This window comes from Agelaius tricolor, unplaced genomic scaffold (genome assembly GCF_023055355.1).
Source record: "Agelaius tricolor isolate 1412-34295 unplaced genomic scaffold, bAgeTri1.0.p SCAF_9, whole genome shotgun sequence".
In the NCBI taxonomy this organism is placed as follows: Eukaryota; Metazoa; Chordata; class Aves; order Passeriformes; family Icteridae; genus Agelaius; species Agelaius tricolor.
The window spans coordinates 6,593,164-6,615,877 of NW_027269269.1; the positions used below are offsets into that span (position 1 = coordinate 6,593,164).

At 38.2% G+C, this 22,714-nt stretch overlaps 1 protein-coding gene across 2 annotated transcripts in view; it reads right to left on the minus strand.

The window, feature by feature from the left end:
* Positions 1-22,714, minus strand: part of CUL5 (cullin 5) — a 31,751-nt gene extending 9,037 nt beyond the window's left edge. The window contains exons 1-12 of one of the 2 annotated variants that reach the window (XM_071434141.1): positions 22,355-22,714; positions 14,845-14,954; positions 12,472-12,571; positions 10,924-11,100; positions 10,067-10,208; positions 8,857-9,002; positions 8,700-8,780; positions 7,429-7,522; positions 4,094-4,224; positions 3,227-3,334; positions 2,579-2,643; positions 447-579 (exon numbers count right to left, since the gene is read on the minus strand). In XM_071434141.1, the coding sequence (XP_071290242.1) occupies positions 447-579; positions 2,579-2,643; positions 3,227-3,334; positions 4,094-4,224; positions 7,429-7,522; positions 8,700-8,780; positions 8,857-9,002; positions 10,067-10,208; positions 10,924-11,100; positions 12,472-12,571; positions 14,845-14,954; positions 22,355-22,378 (1,311 nt within the window). In that variant the 5' untranslated portion in view covers positions 22,379-22,714. The remainder of the gene's footprint in view (positions 1-446; positions 580-2,578; positions 2,644-3,226; positions 3,335-4,093; positions 4,225-7,428; positions 7,523-8,699; positions 8,781-8,856; positions 9,003-10,066; positions 10,209-10,923; positions 11,101-12,471; positions 12,572-14,844; positions 14,955-22,354) is intronic. The other variant, XM_071434142.1, reaches the window with a different exon arrangement.

Sequence of the window (22,714 nt, forward strand, 5' to 3'; positions counted from 1 at the left end):
ACTAGAGAAAGGCTACTTGACATTGCCTTAAGAGCAACTGTGTTAGCACTATCATAGGCATCAGCAATGAATGTTTCATAATATCACACCTTCAATTTCTTAATTTTTCAAACATCAGGAAATTATCTTAAATCAAAGAAGACATTGACACTGGTATGTGAAAATCCCCTGTATTATTTTCTAGACAAATATTATTTATTGTAATATGTTACAGTCTCATATAGGCATTAATTTAATATACGAATTTTGTGAACCAACACAGGAGACATGAAACACCAAATGATTTACGATATTCAAACACACACACACACTTCATAACAAAATAAACTCTTTACACCCTGCGTAACTGCTTTTGAAGATCAAGGCCTCAACCCACATAAGGAAATAAATTAAACCAAATAAATTCCTTCTTCAGAATAATTGTGAAATAAAAAGCAAAAACATACCACTTCTTTAAGCTTTGCTTCAATTTCTTCAGAGGTTAGTTTTTTGCTTAGTGGTGTTTTTCTTAGCAACATGTCACAGTAATTAGCAAGAAGCTCAGGGCATTTGGACTCAGGCTGTGTTTTCAATCCAACACTAGATAAAAGAAGAACAGTATTTCTTCAAACCATACAGCATCCTGCTATTCTGGAGTAGTCACATTGTTAACAAGACAGACTGCTCTCTCCTGATCCCCTTGGCAAGGATCCTGGTGGTGAATTTATATCCTTGTTAAACTAATGAAAAATTAGGGATAACACCCTTTCTTCTTGAAAGAATAAATACTGCCAAACAGTTTCAGAAAGCTTATACAGCTTATTTTAACTAATTACAATTTTAGAACTGTAACAATGAAGTATACAGGTGGAACTACAGTGTGAAACAACAAAATATTGTATGGAAAGAAATATTCCAGTAAAGAATTAACAAATGCTACAGTGAAATGTTTCACTCATCTCCTCAGTATGCTGTAGTGAGTTCTCAAGAACAGCCTCCTGCACCACACTTCACAGACTCAACCCATCTAACACATAGTAACAGGATAAAATTATTTCATCACGGCTATAAAGGATGGACTAACAGCTAGGAGATAAAATGCAGACTAAAGTTAAACAAGATGCTACAGTAGACAGATTGTGGTTCTTCAAAATTCATCAAGCACGGTCATGATCCAAACCCGTGTCTAGACTGGTGAATAAAACCAAATAGCAAGGACCAATCCCTATTCCTAGAGTCAGATGGCACCAACCTGACTGCTACTTAAGGGCCCACAGCAAGCTCAAGAATCCATTTTTCTTGCTCATTATTTCAGCCTCTCATCAATTAGGACAGACAGGGCTAACACTCTTCAGATAACTTGTCCTTTTTTTAATTCATGAAGAAGCTTGCAGGCTAATGTATTCTGCCCTCCTAAAGACCATTTGAAGTACAAGCAGATCACAAGTCTTTTGGCTATTACAGAAGACTAAGCAAGATGAAGTTTCATTTTACTCAAACCAGGCTGCATATCTAGACAACTTCAAAGTGCTTGGGAAGAAGAATGCTGAACAGAAGACCATCACAATTACAGTGGTTTCTAAGAAATCACTAGGCTGGGTTCACTTTAGGAGTAAAACAGTTTGAATGAGGTATCAATTGAGATGGTCTGAGAGGAAAGGAAACTATTAGAAGATGCCTAAGAAACTCCTCTACCTTACCTACATCTATGCAAAGTATACAAAGCAGGGATCCAGTCTTTTGTGACAGCATTCCTCCAATAAATACAAGGAGAAAGACTAATCCCTATTCTGGCTTGCCATTATCCTAAACCAAACCCAGAATATGAACCAAGACGCTGGACAGATATTTATAACCATCCACCCCTAACTGGAAGCAATTGGAAAGGGAAGCTGGCAGCCCAGCTACAAAAGCTTTGTTTCCATAGTAAATCAGATGACAAACTATATATAAGCCATCCCAAGCACCTAAATAAACACAAGTTCCTACTCAAGTGGCACATCACACGGTAAATGTTAACAATCAATTAACTGACTGCTACCTTCTCTTGGCTGAGTTAGCAGAGCGGGCTCTGTAAGCATGGTCCTTCTTCTTGAGTCACGCAGGTCTGCCTAATCTACTGGAAGTTGTTTAAACTAACCTGGTTAATCCTGCACTGAAACAAAAATGCAACAGCTGGACAGGTCACACTCACAACTGGCACAAGAGGAGGTGGAAAACAGCTTGTGGATGGTTACACCTTAATCAGCCACAGTTATTCCCAAGATTACTGCCTCATTTTTCCCCAGGACCTTTGCTGAAGTTGTGATAGAGTTATACAGCTGAGGTTTTTGAAATTAATCCAGGAAACCATTATGAACTTCAGCTAACAAACTGACTCATGGTGTAAAAGAACAGATCCCCAAATACTACAAATAAATTTAAGTTGAACCAGGCTGCTATTCACTGATCTGCTTCCACACAAAGAGTGTCTTACCAGAGGTCAATAAGCAATCTGAAATTACATAATGCAAATAACACAAAGCCCTTTTAAACACAGCATTACTTTTTGAAGAGACATTTTAAAAACCTTGATTCACATGAAGTTTACACAGCTTACCCCTTTTGCTTCAATGGCAATTCAAGTTTAAATATTGTAGCATCATTCACAACTGCTTTGTATGCCTGAAAAATAATTAGATTATTGGTGCTTCACTCCATTTCTGATATGAATTGCAAAGGTTTTCTCTCTTTTTACACTACTGTAACATGGAATTAATTCAATTTTTTTATTAGCCCAAAGTTTGCAGATTCTATTTTCAGTTTGAGAGTTCAAATTCTATGACTTAATTTCCCAATAAACTGATGTTTTCCTCTTTTCCACTAACATAATAGTTTCCTTTAAACAACAACTTAGCAAGGGATTACATGGAGCAGGTTGCACATCTGAAGTCATGACACAAATACAAAGTAAATTCCAAACACAAATTATTGCTGAGTCGGACATTATGGTTCTCAGTACAAAGGTCATCTTCTGATGTGCTCTACACCATTACAAAGCTGAATATATGCAACTTTATGCAGCACTGTAACAGAAATTGAAAGCTCCTAAGTTGGTAGTAAGTTTCATCAATATTTTAGTCTGCACATTTAATAGAGTAATAGCAGCTTCTAAATTTAACAGTGAATGCACAAAAGGTTTTGGAGACATCATAACACAAATTGCAACAAGTCTTATAGTGAACAAAAGACCAGCAGAAACACATACCTTATCTCTGGCAGTAAGAAATCTTGGATCATCTTGAAAAGCTTCTTTAACCAACTTGCTAAACCGATTAAATAGCGTGAGCAATTGCTCTACATACTTCTCAGAATCCTAAAGAGGCAAAAATCAAATAAAAAACCAAGGCTCCACAGAATTCAGTGTGAGCATACACGTGATTTCCTAATCTGTAAAAACGCTGTACCCTAAAAAACCTGCATACTCTGAATTTATATTTTATCTTCAGTCTCTGGATTGAAGAGCTCTACAGCATGTAGGCTTAAACACGGACTTTCAGGATAGTATTTCAAATATAGAAAAAAAAATTTAAAAACTCTAACTTTCTAATACTGTACAGCAATGTTTTATTTTAAAGGACGTTTTCAAGCATCAATAAAAGAAAAATGCCACATCCTAACTGCTGCAGCCACCTAGGCCTCCTAGACCCTATGGAAAAAAAATGATAAAAAGCTGAAAAAGTACAGTGGAGAAAAAACCCTTATAATTTTCACACTGAACAACCACTCTTAGATTGAAAGCAAATTTAAAATTTCATCAAGAAGTTATAATTCTGGGAAAATTGATTAGGCTTTTTAATTTAAGATTCTAGCATAATTGTATTGTATAAACAACCCATGCACTTAATTTATAACTTTTCTGCAAATTAGATTCACTTTTTAAAGCCACAACTGAAAACAAAAAATAAAAAGTTATCCTAAAGACATTTAAAACTTTCAGTGGACCAAAATTGGATCTCTAAAGAGAAATTTTAAAAATTATTTCCATTTATGCATTTGTCCCAAAAATAGAGAATATTTAACTTCTGGAAAGTTGTTTTCCTGTTGTTGTTTTACTAAAACCCAATACACTTACAGTAGTAATAGTTTCAGCAGCTGCTACCATGTCTGCAAGTCCAGCACTAACAATATGTTCTTCCAAATCCTTCAGCATAGGCTCTATGCCATTTGGAACTTTATCCATCAGTGAAAACATTAAATGCAGCTCTGAAAGATACAAATACCAATGAAGCCACCAGTCAAAGACATGTATAAAAGCCAAATATACTGCATTTCTCCTAGACATGTCTCAAGTGGAACATTAAATACGTGGAGAATGGATAATCCAATTCATCTCTTAAAAAGAAAGATGACTTGAGTACTGTTCTAATTCTGGTCCCACAAGAAGATTCTTTTGAAGGCAAAAAAAGGTATGTTCATTGCAATGTAATACTTGCTTATGCATATAGTATCTTATATAGTATGCTAATGCATATAGTATCACAAGCTTGAATAAGCCCCCCCTAAAACCAATGCCAATTTGGATTAAGTCCAGGTTCTAACAAATTGCCTTCAAATCCCTGGCAAGAATGTCTCTCATTTGGAAGCCTACAGGAGTTTATGCAAGAAACTGTATGGATTCAAGACATTTTTATATTTTAAACTAAAGCCAAACACACCTGTCTTTGTGTATGTTTCAACACCACTTACAATGCTTTGTTTTATAAAAGCTTGTGAAGTTCTGAAGTAACCAAAACTGACTAATGCAAACACTGAACTCTTCTTCCCAAAGAGTTTATTTAGTTTTTCGGAAAATTACCAGTACAAAAACTTCAAAATATGATGCTTTATTTTTCTACTTTTTTGTGAAGATATTTCAGTACTGCTTAAAAAAAAAAAAGAGGATTTTGAAACATCAATAATCATCTTGACAAAGCTGTCTACAAAGAACACTGGGATTAAGGTCACCAGGTTGTTGTAAAGAGACCACAGAGAATTGAACTCAGCTTGGCAAAGGACTTTGCTTCATGAAGTAGAACAAATGGACACATTTTTTTTGTCAGAAAACAAAATTTATAGATTCACTTAGTTCCTTAATGTTATGTCTACTGTGAAAGTGGAAAAGTCAGAGGCCCTGCCTTTGCTTTCTTTTCTACATTACTTTTGTAAGCAACAAACATCAAGATCCTATCACCACTGAGGATGATATATGCTACCATTATCTGTACCACAACAGCTGCTGCAGAAGCAAATAGAAAAGCATAGAGAAGAAAAGAAATCCTTTTAGAACGTAACAAAGCAAATTAGAGAATGGGAACTACAAACAACATTGAATAAGAGCTTGCAATGGTACTACAGACAACTCATAATGGGCTGAATTCCAGGAACCAGAAAAAAATGTAGTTGGAGGCATTCTCAGTGCAATTTAGATCTGCTATAACAAATGGCAGCACTGTTTTACATACAAAAAGTCCGAAAAGCTCAACTTTTACTGGATCTTTTAATCTAGGCTTTTAAAAAGAGTAAGAAGGAGAAAAAGATGGCAGAAAAAGAGAAAATAAAATATATGTTAAAGGACTCTACATCTGTTTCTGTACAGTAGTGATGCCATAAATATTAAAAAAATCAGTGGTTTCTCTTAAGAATCAGTAGCAAAGGAAGACTCCAGGTGCATCCTAAGACTGCAGAATCCAAAAACCTATAAATTCTTCAAAGACAGATTTCAAAGTAACAAAACCAAAAGGAGTATTTTACTGGAACTCAGAATATATTACGACACTGAAGAGTAAAGAAATCAATGCTGTATTTATTGGGGCACTTAAAGTCTGCTTTCATTCTGTATTCATGAAAGCCAAGCATACTTTTCATTTCTGTTGCACTTCAGGAATAAAATTTAGGCCTCACTTCCCCAATACTATAAGCAAACAAAACCACACAAAGTCAGTTCTGAAGTGTTTGCAAGCTATGACATTTTTGATAGATTTTAGTTGAAAAATATTATTCCCTCCTGTCTTTGCACAGCATGTAAATATTACTTAACATAATAAGAGTATGTGCACAGCTCATAACCAAAAATCCCCACTTTTGTCAGTGCTGTTTAATAAAGAAAACATCACTGAATTCTTTGGGTCAGATAGTATCAGCAAATCAGATGAGTGAGCAAAACAAAGCAGAGGAGAGGACACAATCAGATGTATATATTCCTATGCATAGCTCCAGTCTTTAATTATGTTTCAGCCATCTGCACCTGCACCCTTCATTGAAGCATTTGAAGCAGTTCTTACAGACTGAGCAGAAGTGCCCTGCAACCACAGGACAGACACAGCCACAAGAGAGGGCTCTGTGAATAGCTCAACAGGTTTCTAAAGAAAGGTCCTTGGGCAGATGAACCCTTCTGAAGCTCTGTGTTTACATAAGCCTCCTGCATTCTCCCAAAGGCTGTAACATATACTCATAAGAAGTTTCACTGCTTTCTACATTTAGCTCTGGGCTATTGCCAGAAATCATGCTGCTAGATGAACAGATCAGTATGACATAGTTTTGAGGTCAAATATTTTCTTAAATGCTGGCTTTAGAAGTGAGTATTTTCTATAATATTCTAAGTCATAAAACAGTTTTCTCATTTCAATAGAAATGAAAACCTCTGAAGACATTAGTAAATATTCCCTGGCTGCAGGATACCAAGACCTCAAAGAAAAATTAACCTGTGATTTCAGTTTGGTTTCTTTTTTTCATTTTTCCTACCTGAATTACAATATTTTAATGACATATTTAGTTTGTTTTACCATACTAACTTCTCAAATTCTGGCAGCAGAGTTTAAAAATTCTTCTGAAAACTTTCAAAAGGCATGCAGAGCTAACTTTCAATACTCACACTGATATATTGGCCATAAACCCCCATGAACAGCTTGCAAAGGTTTGTTCATTCGACCTACAGGTCCTGCATCAATAATCAGAATAAGAAAATTTTCTCCCTGCCTTTCAGAAAAAAAATCTTTTCTAAAGAGATGTTTCACTTTTTCCCCAGGTGTAAAGAGGTAGTGGGGTGAAACAAAGAGGAAATGTTTGTATCTGGAGTACTCAAAGACAAAGCAAAGACATATGGAGCATTTACCAGAGTTGGTCAATAGAATGCAAGTAAGTGTAGGAAAAAATAAAGAAAAAAGAGCACAAAATATTTTCTTTCAAACAAGATTAGAGCTATCCACTCATTCAAATTAAAGTATTGTGTACATCAATTTCAAAAGTGATAGGAAAAAATATGAATCAATGATAGTAATTTTTTGTGTGATTGTTCATGCGCAATAATATTTTTATATGAAAAACTACCACCATCTATTAAAAACAGTAATTTGATATATCTACACACAAATCTATTTTTATGCAGTTCATGCAGGGTTCACCCTGCACTGCTCTTGAAGCTCCACTTACTTTCTGTTTCATTTCGTTTGATCATGCCTTGGCATTCAGCTAAAATAGTCTCTTTAAAAGATGTCACCAGGGCATTGACGCAGCACTCCATGAGCTGAAATACATTAAACACAGGATTAGCTCAAGCAGCCACCTGAACCGAAGCCTGACGTGTCTCAAGTTTGCCATGACACAAAAACTAACTGTTCTCAACAACTAGCTCTACAAAATAATTAACTCATTCACTGATTCATAAAACTATTTGCAGTTTGAATTGAATCTATACAGGAACCATATTTCTTCAAAATGTTTAGGTTAGTAAATGTGGCAAAGTTTCCTCCAAACCATTAAGGAGTTTAGTATTTCTGTTGACTCTTTTCTCTCAAGGGAGCCACCACTTTTGGAACAGTAACTACCCTACTTCATTTCCAAGTATACATCCAAGAGCTAAGAATAGTTCTCATTCCAGCATACCCTATTTGGACCAGGCTAGATGGCTTGAACAAGGCATTAGATCTACTGCCTGTACATGTGAGGACCATCTCTCCTTTGTCAGCCTCTTTATATGGGCTACAATTTATACCTGTGCAAAATGAATGACTCACAGCTTAACAAAAGGTGTAAAGCACATTTTGATCCACTTCAAAAAATGATGAGATTCAAAAGGTATTTATTTAAAATAACCTGTTTCCTGAACTAATTCCAACACACACAATTATGACATATTCATTGCATTCTTCCTCTAGAATCTGAACTATGTAAAAGAATTGCTGAAGAGGGAAGAAGGGGAAGGAAAAAAAGAAAACCCATCTTTTATATTAAATGGCCATATTTCAGCCTAAGAGGAAATATATTACAGCTTTAATGAAATTTCTATTGCTCCTTTTGATTGCAATGAACAATAACTCTTGCAGGTGTTCTAAATGAGCACTGAGAAATCATTTGCCAAACAGATTTGACAGTTCATTTTCAAACATGATTCTCATCCCCTGTTAACCATAGGGAAAAATCCACCATACCTAACTCAAAAGGAAAGAACAAAAGCCAATCTGAATAAAAACCTGCCTTTCAGTTTTAACTTTTGATCTACATGTACTATTTAAACATTTGCAGAAATTGTAGATTACCAGATTGGAAAGTAATACATGTTTTTGCAACAAATAATTTGTGATTTGCGAACACAAAATAAACAGTTCCAATTTAGTGCTATCAAATAATACTGTAATACAAAACTAAAAACTACAACACTATATAACTAGGAAATACACAATTTTTCTACACATTATACTCACTGCTTCTACAGAGTTACATTCACGTCTTGTTTCTAAATATCGTAGTGCTCTTTTCTCTTCTTCTTTTAGTTTAGCATCTGCCTGTGCAAAAGTAGAACAGCAATCATTTTAAGTACTAACACATTCAGTACAAAGTTACAACAGAATTTTTACTTACATATTTCATATAATTCTGTACACCGTTTTGTTGTAAATAAGAAGGAGCCTGTGTTCTATAAAATCTCTCTGTTGAATCCAAATATGCCTTTTCAAAGTTATCCCGATATATCTGAAGTTTATCTTCAGGATTAGAACAAAGGTTAACTGCAAAGAGAAAGTCCAAACTTACTCTCAAGTCTTGGAAATTTATGTGGCTAATAATAAGCAAATTTCAATGAGAGAGTGAGACTTGTATTAAAAGGTTGCATTGAACAATCTGAAAGATCTGATAAATGGCCTCTGATCACAAAGGTAACCAAATTTGGGCAATCTTTGCTCCCAGAAACATTCAGATCAACTATGGCAAACTGGAAAAAAGTTTCATACTTAGCTCCAGCACTTCAGACATTCGAACTTGGTAACCATAAATACACATACAACTGCAAAATTGTAAGGAAGGAATAAAAAAGCTCAGAATAGTGCCTAATAAAGTGAAAAGTTCTCCACCTGACTGAGCAAAAAGCTTCTCTTAGACACTGTTCCTGAAATCACAATGTCTCCATTTTAGACTTTTTTCCCTGTTTTACAAGAATGGAGACAGTAAGCTTATTGCAGTGCTTTGCACTATTTGAAAGAGAGTTTCAACTGTTACAGAGAAATGAATAGTCACTAAGTGGAATATGCTTTTAAAAAAGTTAGAATTTGACTTATATAAAAAGCTGGCTTAAAGAAGTTTAAGTTCACCATTAGCCACAAGTTTAGTTCAACAGGCTGGAAAGCTTTCAAAAGTAGCAGGCAATGGTGAAATATCACAGAAGTTTCAGATACACAGATCTGTTCTGCAACAAAGAGAGACTCAAACTCTTAAATGTAGCCTGTTTAGCATTTCTTCTTCAAACTGTCTAAAGAATCAGAAACAGTAAATAAAGGAGTACAGACATACTGCTGTTGTACCGTTGTACAGTTATATGTGCAACCCCAAAAAGTCAAAAAGTACCCTTCTCTTTGAAAACATTGATTTTGCAGTAACTGATACATAGGTAAATTACTTAGAAGCTGAAGATTATAAACAAAAATTAATTGGTATCATGAATCAACAAGCACAACAAAAAAAATCAATACAAAATGCTGAGATAATTCCAACCCTACCACCACAACTGCCAACTTTGTAGGAAGAAAATTCATTTAATAAAGTGAGGAGGCAACAGATCAGTGTGTGCAAGACATACCATATGATTCTCGAACTCCAATAACGAGCTGGGAGTCAAAAGCTTCTCCTAGCCTTTCAGCATGAACTAGCTTCATTGCACTGTCCTGAAGTCTGTTTTTTATATTTGAAAATATGGATTCATTCCATGTATCTAGCATGAGCTGCATGAAGAAAAGGAAGAAAAAAAAAGACAACCTGTTAGAAAGGTACATGCAGACCTAAGTTCGTGCAAAAAAGTACAAGACATTAGAAACAGAAATCAAGCAATTTATAATGTAATTTTCAGGTCCTACACAGCAGTTCAGCTATGTCAGAACCTGATGTTGCTCTGAACTTGTAATACAAGCCATATTCAGCTTACATTCTAAACTTTATGTAACTGGACAGCTAAGGGGATCAGTCTTGAATTCATGTATTCACTCCGTAATTCTCTATTACTTCTAGAGTTCTTCATAATCAGTCAAGTAACCTTCCAGCAATACAATGTGTCAGGGAGTTGCTATATCAGGGGTACTTTTGAGGCAAACACCCAAATATAGTTCACCATTTGGGAGGCATAGTCTTAGACAAAACTAAAAACTCAAATAACACCAAAGTTACATGAAGAAAAAGATTGATGGATTCATATTGCATTTACCCAACAAGAAAGTTCAGTATGCACATAATGCATCTGTAGTTTATAAAAAACTCGGTATCTCATCTAAGCACTGCAAAGTTTTAAGATTAGTTATGGAGGCTCTTATCAAAATCCTCATCACTCAATGTGCTCCTTTATACTCCATTGTGTGATTTGTTATTTTTGGTGACTGCTGCTAATGCTGCTGCATCCCATAAGGTTTGGTGCAACAAAGCTCTTTGGCAGTACAGCCCACTCACCTTTCGAACAATGCTGTCTTCCACGTTGGACTTCTTGTTGCTGCCCTGCTTGCCCATCAGAGTGATCTCTAACTGACAGAAGGGCTTGGGCAAAATGTCGCACTGGGTGAAGAACTTGCGCCACTCCACGATGTAGGCTTTGAGTAGAGCTGTATCATCCTGGTGACTCAGCACTCTCTGCAGGTGAGGTGAGCAAATGAGGGAATTTATTAATCAATTTATGCACAAAATATGGGCTCTGTTTATGCTGAAAATAACTCCCCATATAAAACTCAAATATACGCATATATCAGACTAAGGAAGTCTACATATTGAAGTGCCATTTGGTTTCTTGAAGCAGTTATTAACCCATGTCATATGGGTCATTTCTAAAGGGCAAAGAAAGACAGCAGTAAAAAAGTATACAGTAAGTTCAAATTTTCTAAATTAACCTCTTTTTCTCTTTTTAAGTCATGAGCAAGTAAAAAATTAAAATATTTGGTCTAAAGGCATGTGGTAGTACAACCATATTAAAAAAAAAATTAAATCAACATAAACCTGTAAGGACTGCATTATATTCTATACACTGACAGGTTTTGATTCAATGGCATCTACTAACCTTTCATTAGACCCAGACAGAAAGTTAACATCTATATTTTATTAAATCCTGCAAACTTAGCTATATTGTACACTGGCTATTATAATGCCAAAAATAAAACCTGTCTATCAAATAACAGACAACACAAACCACATCAAAAGGCCTCAGCTCAGCATAGCATTTATGTATGTAAGCAGGTAAGCTATGGAACTTAAAAAACAACATTTATATGCCTGGTTTTAAAAAGGCCTCTATAAAAAATTATTTTCCTTGATGGAAAGCCTTAGTGGTGTAAATCACTTCACTAAAAGGATAAAATAAAAGTGTACAGAATTTTTCTAAACCATCTAAACCATTGCCACAGGATGCTTTAGAACTTTTTTTTTAATTTCACAACTCCCTCCTTTAAATCCCTCATAGCAAAAGATGTTCTCTGTAGTATGTGTTACAAACACAAGAACTTCCTTTGAGTCTATTGACAGTGCCACTCATTTGGAGGGAAGCCCATAAAACTGGACAGCTGAGCTTGCTGAGTTGATAGCACAGATATTTGTAGTACACTGTACATATGGCTTCTTTTAAGCCATCCATGAACATGTCAAAATAGCATTGGAGCTATATAAACTTTTTTTTCAGACAGTAACTTCTTATGAAAAATTCTGCCTTTTGAAGTTTTCAAGCAGAAGAAAATTCCGTAAGTACTGCTGGATAAACAAAAATAATGCTGTGTTTTATTTTTTCTAAATATACCATAAAAATCACTGCCCATCCCAGCTTTAAGCACTGTGAGAAAACAATGAGCCAGGCTCAAGGCTCTTCTTTTTTCAATAGAAATTTGCAGGGTAATTATGATCTCCAGAACATCACAAAATTTCAACAAAAAAGCAATGCATTTGATCCAACAGAAGTCAGAGTTATTTGGCTATTTTTCTAACAATGTGAATAAAAGTTATGAAACATTAATAACTTACTGCTTGTGCCTGTTTAATAAAATCAAGGATGTCTTCCTTCAGAGCTTGATGGATTTTTGCTGGACCTTTATCATCCCACAAGCACACTGCATGTACATCTCTAGAAAAAAATTTATCCACCTTTTAGTAACAGCTACTCAAAATTTAATGCCATAATGTATGAGGCTTTAACAGTCATAATTTCAGCATGTCTAAGAAATTTATATGTGTTATTGAACAACACACAGCTAGATCCCAGTGACACATGGGAGAAAGCATGTTTGGGGAACAGACTGAAGCTTTAAGAAAGGTCCTGGAAGCAAGTAACTGCAACCTATCTAGAAGGCTATGGTCAAGAAGATGTGTAAGGCAATTCTGTTTTCAGTACCTATTCAATAATCCTTATTGAATTAAGGGCAATTTTTAAAGCTTCTTTTTGACATTACTTGCCAATAACAGCATTACTACTCAGCCCATGCTATTCTAAAATGCTATCATTAACATGCAGCCTTCCCTGACAGTTTCACAATCCAAGCACTACAACATCCTACAAAGGCAATAGACCGTCCTCATGAGAAATTTGAACCCTGAGGGATCAGGTGATTTAAAAAACGATTCAGTTAGTTTAATAAGATCACTCAACACATTTCATGGAAGTGGTAGCATTTTCAAGTGAAACACTACTGGAGAAAAGTTACTAAATAGCACTGCAAAGCAAAATTCTGAGTTTTAGTTGTCATTCAAATGAAATTTTTCCTACCTTACAGCCCAGTAAGTGTATCTTAACTCCTATTCTTTCCATACTGAAGACTAAATAAAGCAAGTTACACTCCTAACCATATATCATATATAACATGGCTTAGCAAGCCATTTTTGACTCATTACTATCCTCTGGTTCTTCTTCTACCTTTCAGTAACAAGGCCACATCTCTGCAGAAAAGCACCCCTATAGTCTAAAGCTATCACTTTGTTCCTATTAAATCAATACACTTATTTCAATACAAAAGCAGCTTTTTCAGTTTAATCGAAAAGACAAAACTCACAAGTTGCTTTGACACAGATTAAAGGTGCTGGGGCCAAGTTTTACAGAAGTCTAACCCAACTGGTGAGACTTACACAACATTCACAGGCAGAAAAGGTGTTACTGTATTTAGAATGTCATTGTTTCCTGAGAGCAGTGAAAAAAAAGCAGTACCAGATAATTATACTCACAGGGCATGTAGAAGACACCTACAGATTTTGCATTTTTATTAAGAAGCTTAACAAAGAACACTGTCCAAAAATATAAATCTAGGGAAGTAGGATCCTTTCCCTCAATAGCTTTAATTTAGCCATGAAGTTACTTAAGTTCTATTCAATAACTCAGCTACAAGAAAAAAACAATAAATATTAAGTTTTCATTCCAATGCAGAATTATTGAACTAGTTATTAAAAATTAAAGCAATGACTCAGAACGGAATTTTTACCTTAACTATACCATGTCTGGCAACTACTACAGCAGAGACATTGTAAAATATTAAAACCACCACATGTTAGATTACCTTTCCTCTTGGCTGGCAGAAAAGTGTGACATGTGAAATAAACTGGGTGTAAAAAGAGTCACTACCCATCAAAAAGAGCAATAAAGACAGAGTGCAACAAGACTGCATTTGAAAAAAACTGTAATTGTGACAGATTCTAAAAACCAAAAGAATACTCTGCAGATTTGAATTATGACTACATTAGAGGGCAAATAACTCCATTGAGACAAAGATTATTTTAGATATACTTTTGATGTTTCTTTTGCAACTTACTTCCATATCATGTTTTCAAAAATCACACAAAAAAATAATCACCTAAGCTTCTGGAAAAGCATCTTCTTGCTTTTTGGAAGGAAGAAAATGGCAGGGTTTATAGAAAGCACATTAGTACCGACATTGTCTGAAAATTCTTATACTTCATTCTTAGCGTAAAAAAGTATTCAAATTAATCTGTTAATTCAAGTTAAACTGCACCACCCTGTTACTTCAGTTATTTTAGAAGAAAGCCATTCAAATCAGAATAATGTAACATTCTGCAAACTGCCTTTAAATTAATTTACTGACACAGCAGTAAAAATTTTCTCTCTAATTCTAACAAGAAGTTTGTGGGCAGGTACAAAACTTGTTTACTGAAGTCAAAAGCTCTGCTGTTCTTTCTCCACCCTATTTGCAAAGACCTGAATCCCAGCAAAGCTCACCTTCTACACACTTAGAGTGATGTTGGCACACTTACCCCTTAATAAAACTTAAACTAGTATTTTTGTTCTGTGTTTCCAAACAATCTGTGCCACATAACTTCTGTGTGTATCAGGAGTAGCTCAGTAACTGTATTCCTATCATGCAGAAGGATGCAAGATACAAAACAATTACTTACGAAAACAGATCGAACCATTGCTGTTTCGTGACAGACTCCTGACGAAGAAGTTTCAGAACGATCGGGCGCATGAAATCCCATTTGTCTTCAAACTGAAGTGAACCCTTATTCTAAAAGAAACAACAAAAAAGTAATGTTAATAAACCAGTATCTTTGTCTTTTAGGATTGCAGTTTATACAGTTAACATATAAATATTTTCTCAGGTGTTCCTCATAAGCCAGCATTTAAACTACACTACCACAGCTGAACAACACTTTTCACAATAAGTACTATTTTAAGGAGTGACAGAGCTATTATTTGGTTCAAAGAAACTGCCAATTTCTTCATTTAATCACTGCATTAGCTACAAGCAAAGTTCTAGCAAGTGTTCTTCAGCTGTTAGTGCAGTTATACACAGACAACACAGATGGTATTTGGAGCAGCTTCACTGTTCCAACCAAGATACCGGCAATGGAAGTCAGGCAGCAGTTGCAAACCTGTCTTCAATAAATTACCCTGACCAGAATGGCAGCCAGGAGTCAGGAATGGTATTGTGGATGCTACCAGGTACCTTTTTTCTCTCACTGTGCAATTGGCATCAGCAGCAAAGAGGGAGGAAGGAAGCAGAGTAACGCAGGAGCTGCTGCATCGCAGACTCCCTTCCTGTGGTTAACTGGCCACAAGACCAAGACTACCGCAGATAAAAATTATTTACTCCATGATGAAAAATCTAATGCCAGGTGGACTTTCCAAACTTATGATACAAAATAAGAGGAAAGGGAAAAAAAAGAAGTGCTCCCATATAATTCTGATTATTCTAAAAAATCTCACCACAGTATCCAGGCTAACTTTCATTATTTAGAAAATCCAAACAACACAACAACTTTGAGAGAAAAACAGCAGCTCTACCACATTTGTTGTGATTCTCTTTGCTTAAAGCTCCACATTCTAAAAAGAGAAACCTGCAATTAAAAGAATACACTGATTGAGAGTTCTGTGGCAGAAAGACTACTGCTTCAGTTAACTGCAGGGCTACGTTCCAGTGCACTGTTTACTTCTGAACAGATCATTGTCTTGGCTAGAAATACTACATTCGACACAATTCACTTCAAATAGAGCAACTAATACAGTCTAACTGCTTTAAATTCTGATAAGTGCACTGTTCTGCAACTAACATCTCTTCAGATAAACAAGCACAAGCAGCACACAATGTTCCCTCAATCACCTCCTTTTGATTAATTTCTACACGGAAATTTACAATTAAATCTGTTATTTAGTATTCAGAATAAGCACAGTTTGGCAACCATATCTGTTGGTGTTCTCAAGTTTGCAAGGATACCTCATCTTCAAGCTATAAAGATGCAACAGGCACCACAATAACTATTTTTACAGCCACAGCATCTGAAGGTCTCACAGCATTGTGATAGGTACTGAACACAGCTTTCATGGAATCAGCCCCTGTTGATAAAGTCTATAAATCTTTCAACGTAAAAAAAAAAAAAATTGTTTGCCTATTCAGAGACAGTTTTACCTATTCTTTCCCAGTGCAAAAAAAGAAAATTTGAATGCATCATCTTGGAAAATCATCAACTAAATGCTTCCCCTATACAGAACCAGCTTTACTATTATTTCCTAATGTTAGATGCATTGCTATAATCTTTGCTAGTCCTCTGAAATTTGTTAGCTTCTTCTTGCAGATACTTCTGTTCCAAGTCCCTCTTGGAACAATAATGAACATACTGAACAGTTAGAAGTTCCAGAAAAGGCATTATAAAAAAAGTAAAAGCAACTTCCTTACAAGTTTTTCTTTTGAATGAAACATCAGAGAAGACCTCTTAAGTTTTTTGGAACAGATAAAAAAATCTGTTCTGCAATTATTGAGAAGTGCAATTCTGCCCTTCACCAAAACCAGCTGAAGATAAAACCTGAATGCTCTATCTGTGTGAATAAGATTAGTTTCACTGTAAAACATGGGGAGGAGGAGGACTGAAAACACAACCGTTCATATGATTTAGACTGCGATTACCTACTTAATCCTAAGAAGCACAAATAAAATTCAACTTCAGTTGTAAAAAAACCCAGTGTCCACTTGTAACCAACATTTGCCTATTTACAAAGAGCTCCTCAACTAAAGCTTATCCTGAAATCCCATTAGAGAAGTGTAGAACTTTGCTTCCTATACATAGGAGTAAATTTTTTTCCACATTTCTGTCTTTATTCTTTAATTAAGCAGAAGATGAAATAAAATTGATGGATGAAAAATCCTACTCAATTATTCTTTAAGTTCAATAAACAATTCACAGAAATATAGGATAAGCTGAGCTGGAAGGGACCCAAAAGGACCATCAAGCCCAACTCCTGCCCCTGCAGAGGACCATCCTCAAGAGTCACACCATGTGCCAGAGAACATAGTCCTAGTGCATCTTGAACTCTGTCAGGCTGGTGCTGTGACCATTCCCTGGGGAGCCTGTTCCAGCGCCCAACCACCCTCTGGGTGAAGAACCTTTTCCTGACATCCAACCTGAACCTCCCCTGACACAGCTTCAGGCCATTCCTTCGGGTCTGTCACTGGTCACCACAGAGCAGAGATCAGTGCCTGCCCCTCCCTTTCCCCTCACAAGTCATTGCTCAAGACTGCAATGACGTCTCCCCTCAGTCTCCTCCAAGCTGAACACATCCAGTGGCCTCAGCCACTCCTCATATGGTTTCCCCTCAAGGCCTTTTCCCATCCTTGTTGCCCTCCTAGGGACACTCTCCCATAGTTTAATGTCTTTTTTATATTGTGGCACCCAGAACTGCCCCCAGCACTGGAGGTGAGGCTGCCCCAGAGCAGGACAATCCCCTCCCTTGCCCATCTGGCCATGCTGTGCCTGATGCTCCCCAGGACAGGGTTGGCCCTCCTGGCTGCCAGGGCACTGCTGGTTCACTGCTGGATCAACTTGCCACAGACCAGGAGCCCCAGGTCCCTTTGTGTGGCACTGCTCTCCAGCATCTCATTCCCCAGTCTGCCCGTACATCCAGGGCTGCCCCATCCCAGGTGCAGAATCCAGAACTTTCACTTTTTGAACTTCATCTGGTTGGTGATTGCCCAGCCCTCTCATTTGTCCAGGTCACTCTGCATGGCCTCCCTGCCTTCAAAGGAGTCAGCAGCTCTTCCCGGTTTTGCCTCATCTGGGAACTTCCTTACTGTCCCTTCCAGTCCTATGTCCAAGTCATTTATGAAGATGTTGAAGAGCACAGAGCCTAAGATGGAGCCCCATGGAACCCTACTTATGACAGGTCTCCAGTCTGACATCACCCAACTCCCTACAATGAACCAGTTGCTCACCCATCACGTGATGTGTTTATCCAGCTGTGGGCTGGACCATTTTTCAAGAACGATGCTCTGAGAGACAGTATGGAAAGCTTTACTGAAATCAAAAAAGATTACAGAAACATCATTTAGGTAGATTTAGGATTCCATGACATTACAATTTTACACAGTAATTACAGGAAGAAAGGGTGCATTAAATACCACCTACTGTGTATTATTCCCATTCATTAATTCCATCTGTTAGTGCCTGTTAGCGCGCAACAGAAAACAGATTTTATAGTAGAAGAGGAGGTCCAACAGTGGCAATTCTTAGTTGTTACCAAAGTCACACATGCAATTTCTGAGCAGTATTTCCTGAGCAATTTTTCTTTCCTACTTTGCTTCCAACCCCAGTTCCAAAGGAAAGGTAAACAGAACAGTAAGGCATACCTTTGATGAAATAAAATTACTCCACTTAACAAATCTTCTCTGAAAACATAGACTACAATTGATAGTCACACCCTGGCTAAGTAGCCAGTCTTCTTGTTAAATTTCAATGCTTAGAAAGACAACTCCACTTATGAAATATTTTGTTTTAAAATTAATTTCATTAAATTTGTTCATAAAGATTTAAAGTTGCATTTTAACACTAAACTTTACTTGAAATACATACTGCTTTACACATTACACTTTTCCCTGTTCTTCAATTCTACACATAAGTACTTAAACATTACAGATATAACAAGGCAAGGCAATACACCAAGACCTTCATCAACCTACTCTCCCTTTGAACCTCAAAATGTCTTTGTGGAACTCTCTATGCTGTGTAACCTCTTTATTTCAGGCCACACAGAAATTCAGCCCTGGTCTCTGCCAGATGCTCTGCACAGTATTGTAGAAAAGAAGTGTTCTCTAGGTCTCACTGTACATCTGATCTACATCTGAGTAACATCTTCACCTTTATAACTTCATTGTTTTTAGACAGTATTTATACCAAAGCCAGCTCACAGAGGGATGAAGTAGGAAATATGATGTCCTAGACGGAAACAAGCACTGTCTGATTAATCTCTGCTACAAGTAGCTGTAAAAATCAGTGTAATGCTTGTAGCAAGTTTCTGCTCAAAGCAGAAAAGTAGCCACAGGAAAAGCTTTTGTATGCAACTAACTAGCATGCAACACTCCCTAGCTTCTTAAAGATATCCTAAATGGAAACAGCCAGGAAGGAACAGACAAAATACAGACTGGAAGCCTGTACTTCAAGTCAAAAAATTAAAAATCTTCAAATGTGTTTCTAGCTGTCAGTGACAAACAGTTGAAACTGATGCAAAGATAAATAGTGATCCTCATTTCATTTAAGCCCAGGGAAAAACTGTTGCTTCCTCTGCTGCTTCTTTCCTAAAATCAGGCTCATGCTGGAGTTCTTCTTGCAAGGATAGACTACTGCATTTGCTGGCAGCTCCAGTAAGGCCCTACAGTAGTGCCAAGATCTGCCACCGTGGATACAGCTACAGGTTTTCTTTGTGCTACAATAAGCTGATGTGCTTTCTGCTCCACAAGCTGCAGAAAAACTCAAGTGTCTTCATGCCACATGGGTGAATTGGTTTAGACTGTATCATCACTGCAAAGAGAACAAGTTACAAGTCCTACAGGGCCCCTGAAAGGAAGTACCCCTTTTTAGAAATGTCACACATGCGTTGAGACAAAAAACTCTAGGGGACTCTGCTGGAAGTGGCTTGGTCACCTACCAGAAAGCCACTGCCTCAACGAGGGAGAGCAGCTCTGCTACAGGTAGGGCAGGCACCAGCTGAGCCTGTAAGGGCTCTTACTAAGTACTGCAGCATTTCCATCACATTACAGTTTGTTCTGTCTCACCAGGATTCAACATGACTGGTCATTCTAATTTTGCATTTAAAGAAGGCTCTCCAAGAAGATGCTTCTCACTAAAAAAGAATTTACAATTAGGAAAATTAAGCACTAGTGGAGTTTAAATGATGCCCTCTAAAATTGTGACAGCCAGTCAGATTTGGATTCAGCTAGATCTGTTAATAGAATCAGAAAGGAATATGTCACTTCATTGTTTCATCTATGCGGAAAGCTGGACCAGGATGGGGGAAAACAAAAGAAAATACTCAGGTCCTGCTCATGCTGGCAAAACTAAGGCCTGTCTATACCCAACACAGATTTGATTATGCAGGCTTATTTGGAAAAGATATGGAAAAAACTTACAGACGTTAACACCTCTCCTTTCTTATCCAGACATTGCTTTTTTTTCCCCCTTAAAGATGAAAGCAGAAGTAAGCTGGACAGACTCAGATGGCACAAGGCACTGCCAGGCAACACTGACCTGGAATCAACAGTTTGCTCCTCGGAGAGCACTCTGATGAGAGGAACTGGGGAGCAAAGGACCTTACCTAGTTCTAGTTCTCACACTGGTTTATCTTGCCATTATAAACAAAGTCAAATCACTGTATAATTTTTCCTTCTGTAAAGTGGGAATCATACTTTATTATCATCGGAAAACTCACTAATTAGTAAGCTATATGCTTAATAACACTTTGAGTGACCAGAAATGCCTATTTTAGAAGATATATCTCTGCAGCATTTTTCCTAAAACACACTGTGCATATATATTTTATTGTCAATATAAAATACTGACGACTCAAAGGCCAATGGCAAAAACATGACTAGTTAACACAAAGACTTCAGTTTGGCAAGAGCCATCTCGCCAAGTCAAGGCCTCTGTTTTTACTACTTACTGCTCTTTCAAAATAGCTGAAGCAGAATGCTGACAAATCTTACAGGCCTCTGTTTCTCCTATCTGCTGTGGGCTATCCCACCACGTGTATCATCAGAGCATGTCCTGGACTTCCGAGAAATCCTCAAATGTACAGAAAAGAGATGGTCTAAAACATTACCAAGTGGATAAAACTCTCTGAGCCCTGCTCTGAACACATCCATTTCCACAAAAAGGACACTTCTTCTTATGAGATATTATTTTTTTCGCCTGTGTTCTTGGGTTCCTCAATTTTAGATTTTTATGTATTTTGAAGTATTATCTGCCTAAATATCTAAGAACCACTTACAGGCATAAAAATATACAGGAATTAATTAAAATTCATTTCAATTTCAAGGAAGATTTTTTTAAACATATTTTTTTAATATAGAGATTTTTCTGAATATGAGGAAGAAACAAGGGGATAAATTACTTCTCATTTCTTCACACTGAATGTCTCAGAGTAATAAATAAACCCAGTAGATTCAGGCTAGATCTATACATCCAAATTAGGTCAGGTTAGTAAAACGCAAGCAACACTTCTTCAGGACCACAATGAACTAAAATACATAGTGCTGAACACATGTTTATGCCTACATTTATATATATATATATTCAATTGTCAATTCCTCAAGTTAAGAAGACAGCCTGCCCTAGGCCTATCTTAGCACTGTAGTTAACCGGTGTTTTAGAAGCACTTACTGGAGGCATTCATAACAGTGGTTTCAAGTAGGCCCATCTTCCCTGTGCTAGCATGGCCTCAGAGGCCACACAGTCTTCTCCTCATACATACCACAAAGATCCGAACAGGCAGTCCTGAGCTCAAACACTGGACTGTCCCACTGAAATCTTCCGTTCCAACCTGCGGCAGCTTGGGGTGACTGACATCTGCCATCAAACGTCGGGAAAGTGCTTGAAAACATATGACTACAAAAGCAAAGCTGCTTAACGTAAGCGAAAGGCCTCCGGGAGTTTTCCTTTGCAGGAAAACTGCAGTTAACAAAAAAACTGGAACACGGCAGCCACCCCAATAACGGCACCTGCCCTCAGCGAAGACATTTTCCAACTCTTTGTTTAACTTAAAACTCATTTTCCGTACACCCGGATTTTCTTAAATAAACAAAGAGAAGACACCGAGCCCTGTCTATCCGCACGACGCAACGCTGTTTCCCAACGGGGCGTGTTTGGGAAGGGAGAGCCGGGGGCAGGGAGCGCGGTGCTGGCAGCAGGCAGCAGCAGCCGCCGGCGGGGCCGGGCCGGGCCGGGCCGGGCCGAGGCCGGCAGCCCAAGGCCGCTCACCTGCGGGGGGGCCCCGGGAGCAGCAACTCCGGCCAGCGGCACCCGCGGCCCGACCCTGGCCCTGCCCCCGTCCCTGCCGCCCTGTCCGGTCCGGCCACCCGCAGGGCCGCCCGGCCCTGCCGCCTCCCCCCTCCTCCCGCAGGACCCGGCCGGGCTCCGCTCTCACCTTTAAGAGATTAGACGTCGCCATGATCCCCACTGCGGGGCCTCCCCGGCCGGCAGCGGCGGCTTCTCTGCTCGAGCTCGGTTCGGCTCCCACCGGCCGCTGCCGCTTTACATGGCCCCGGGCCGCTCGCCCGCCCGGCCGGCCCGCGGCGGCGGCAGCAGCAGCAGCGGCGGCGGCGGCGGCCTCAGCGTTAGGCTTCCCTGTCCCGCGGCGAGGCTCGGGGAGCTCGGCAGCGCTGGGACCGGCCGGGTGCTCCGCACGCAGCCGCCTCTCAGAGCCTCATGGCGGCGTCCGCCCGGGCGGCGCTCGGCGGCCGCGGCTCCATGGAAGGGGCCGGGCCCACATGATGCGGCGCCGGGA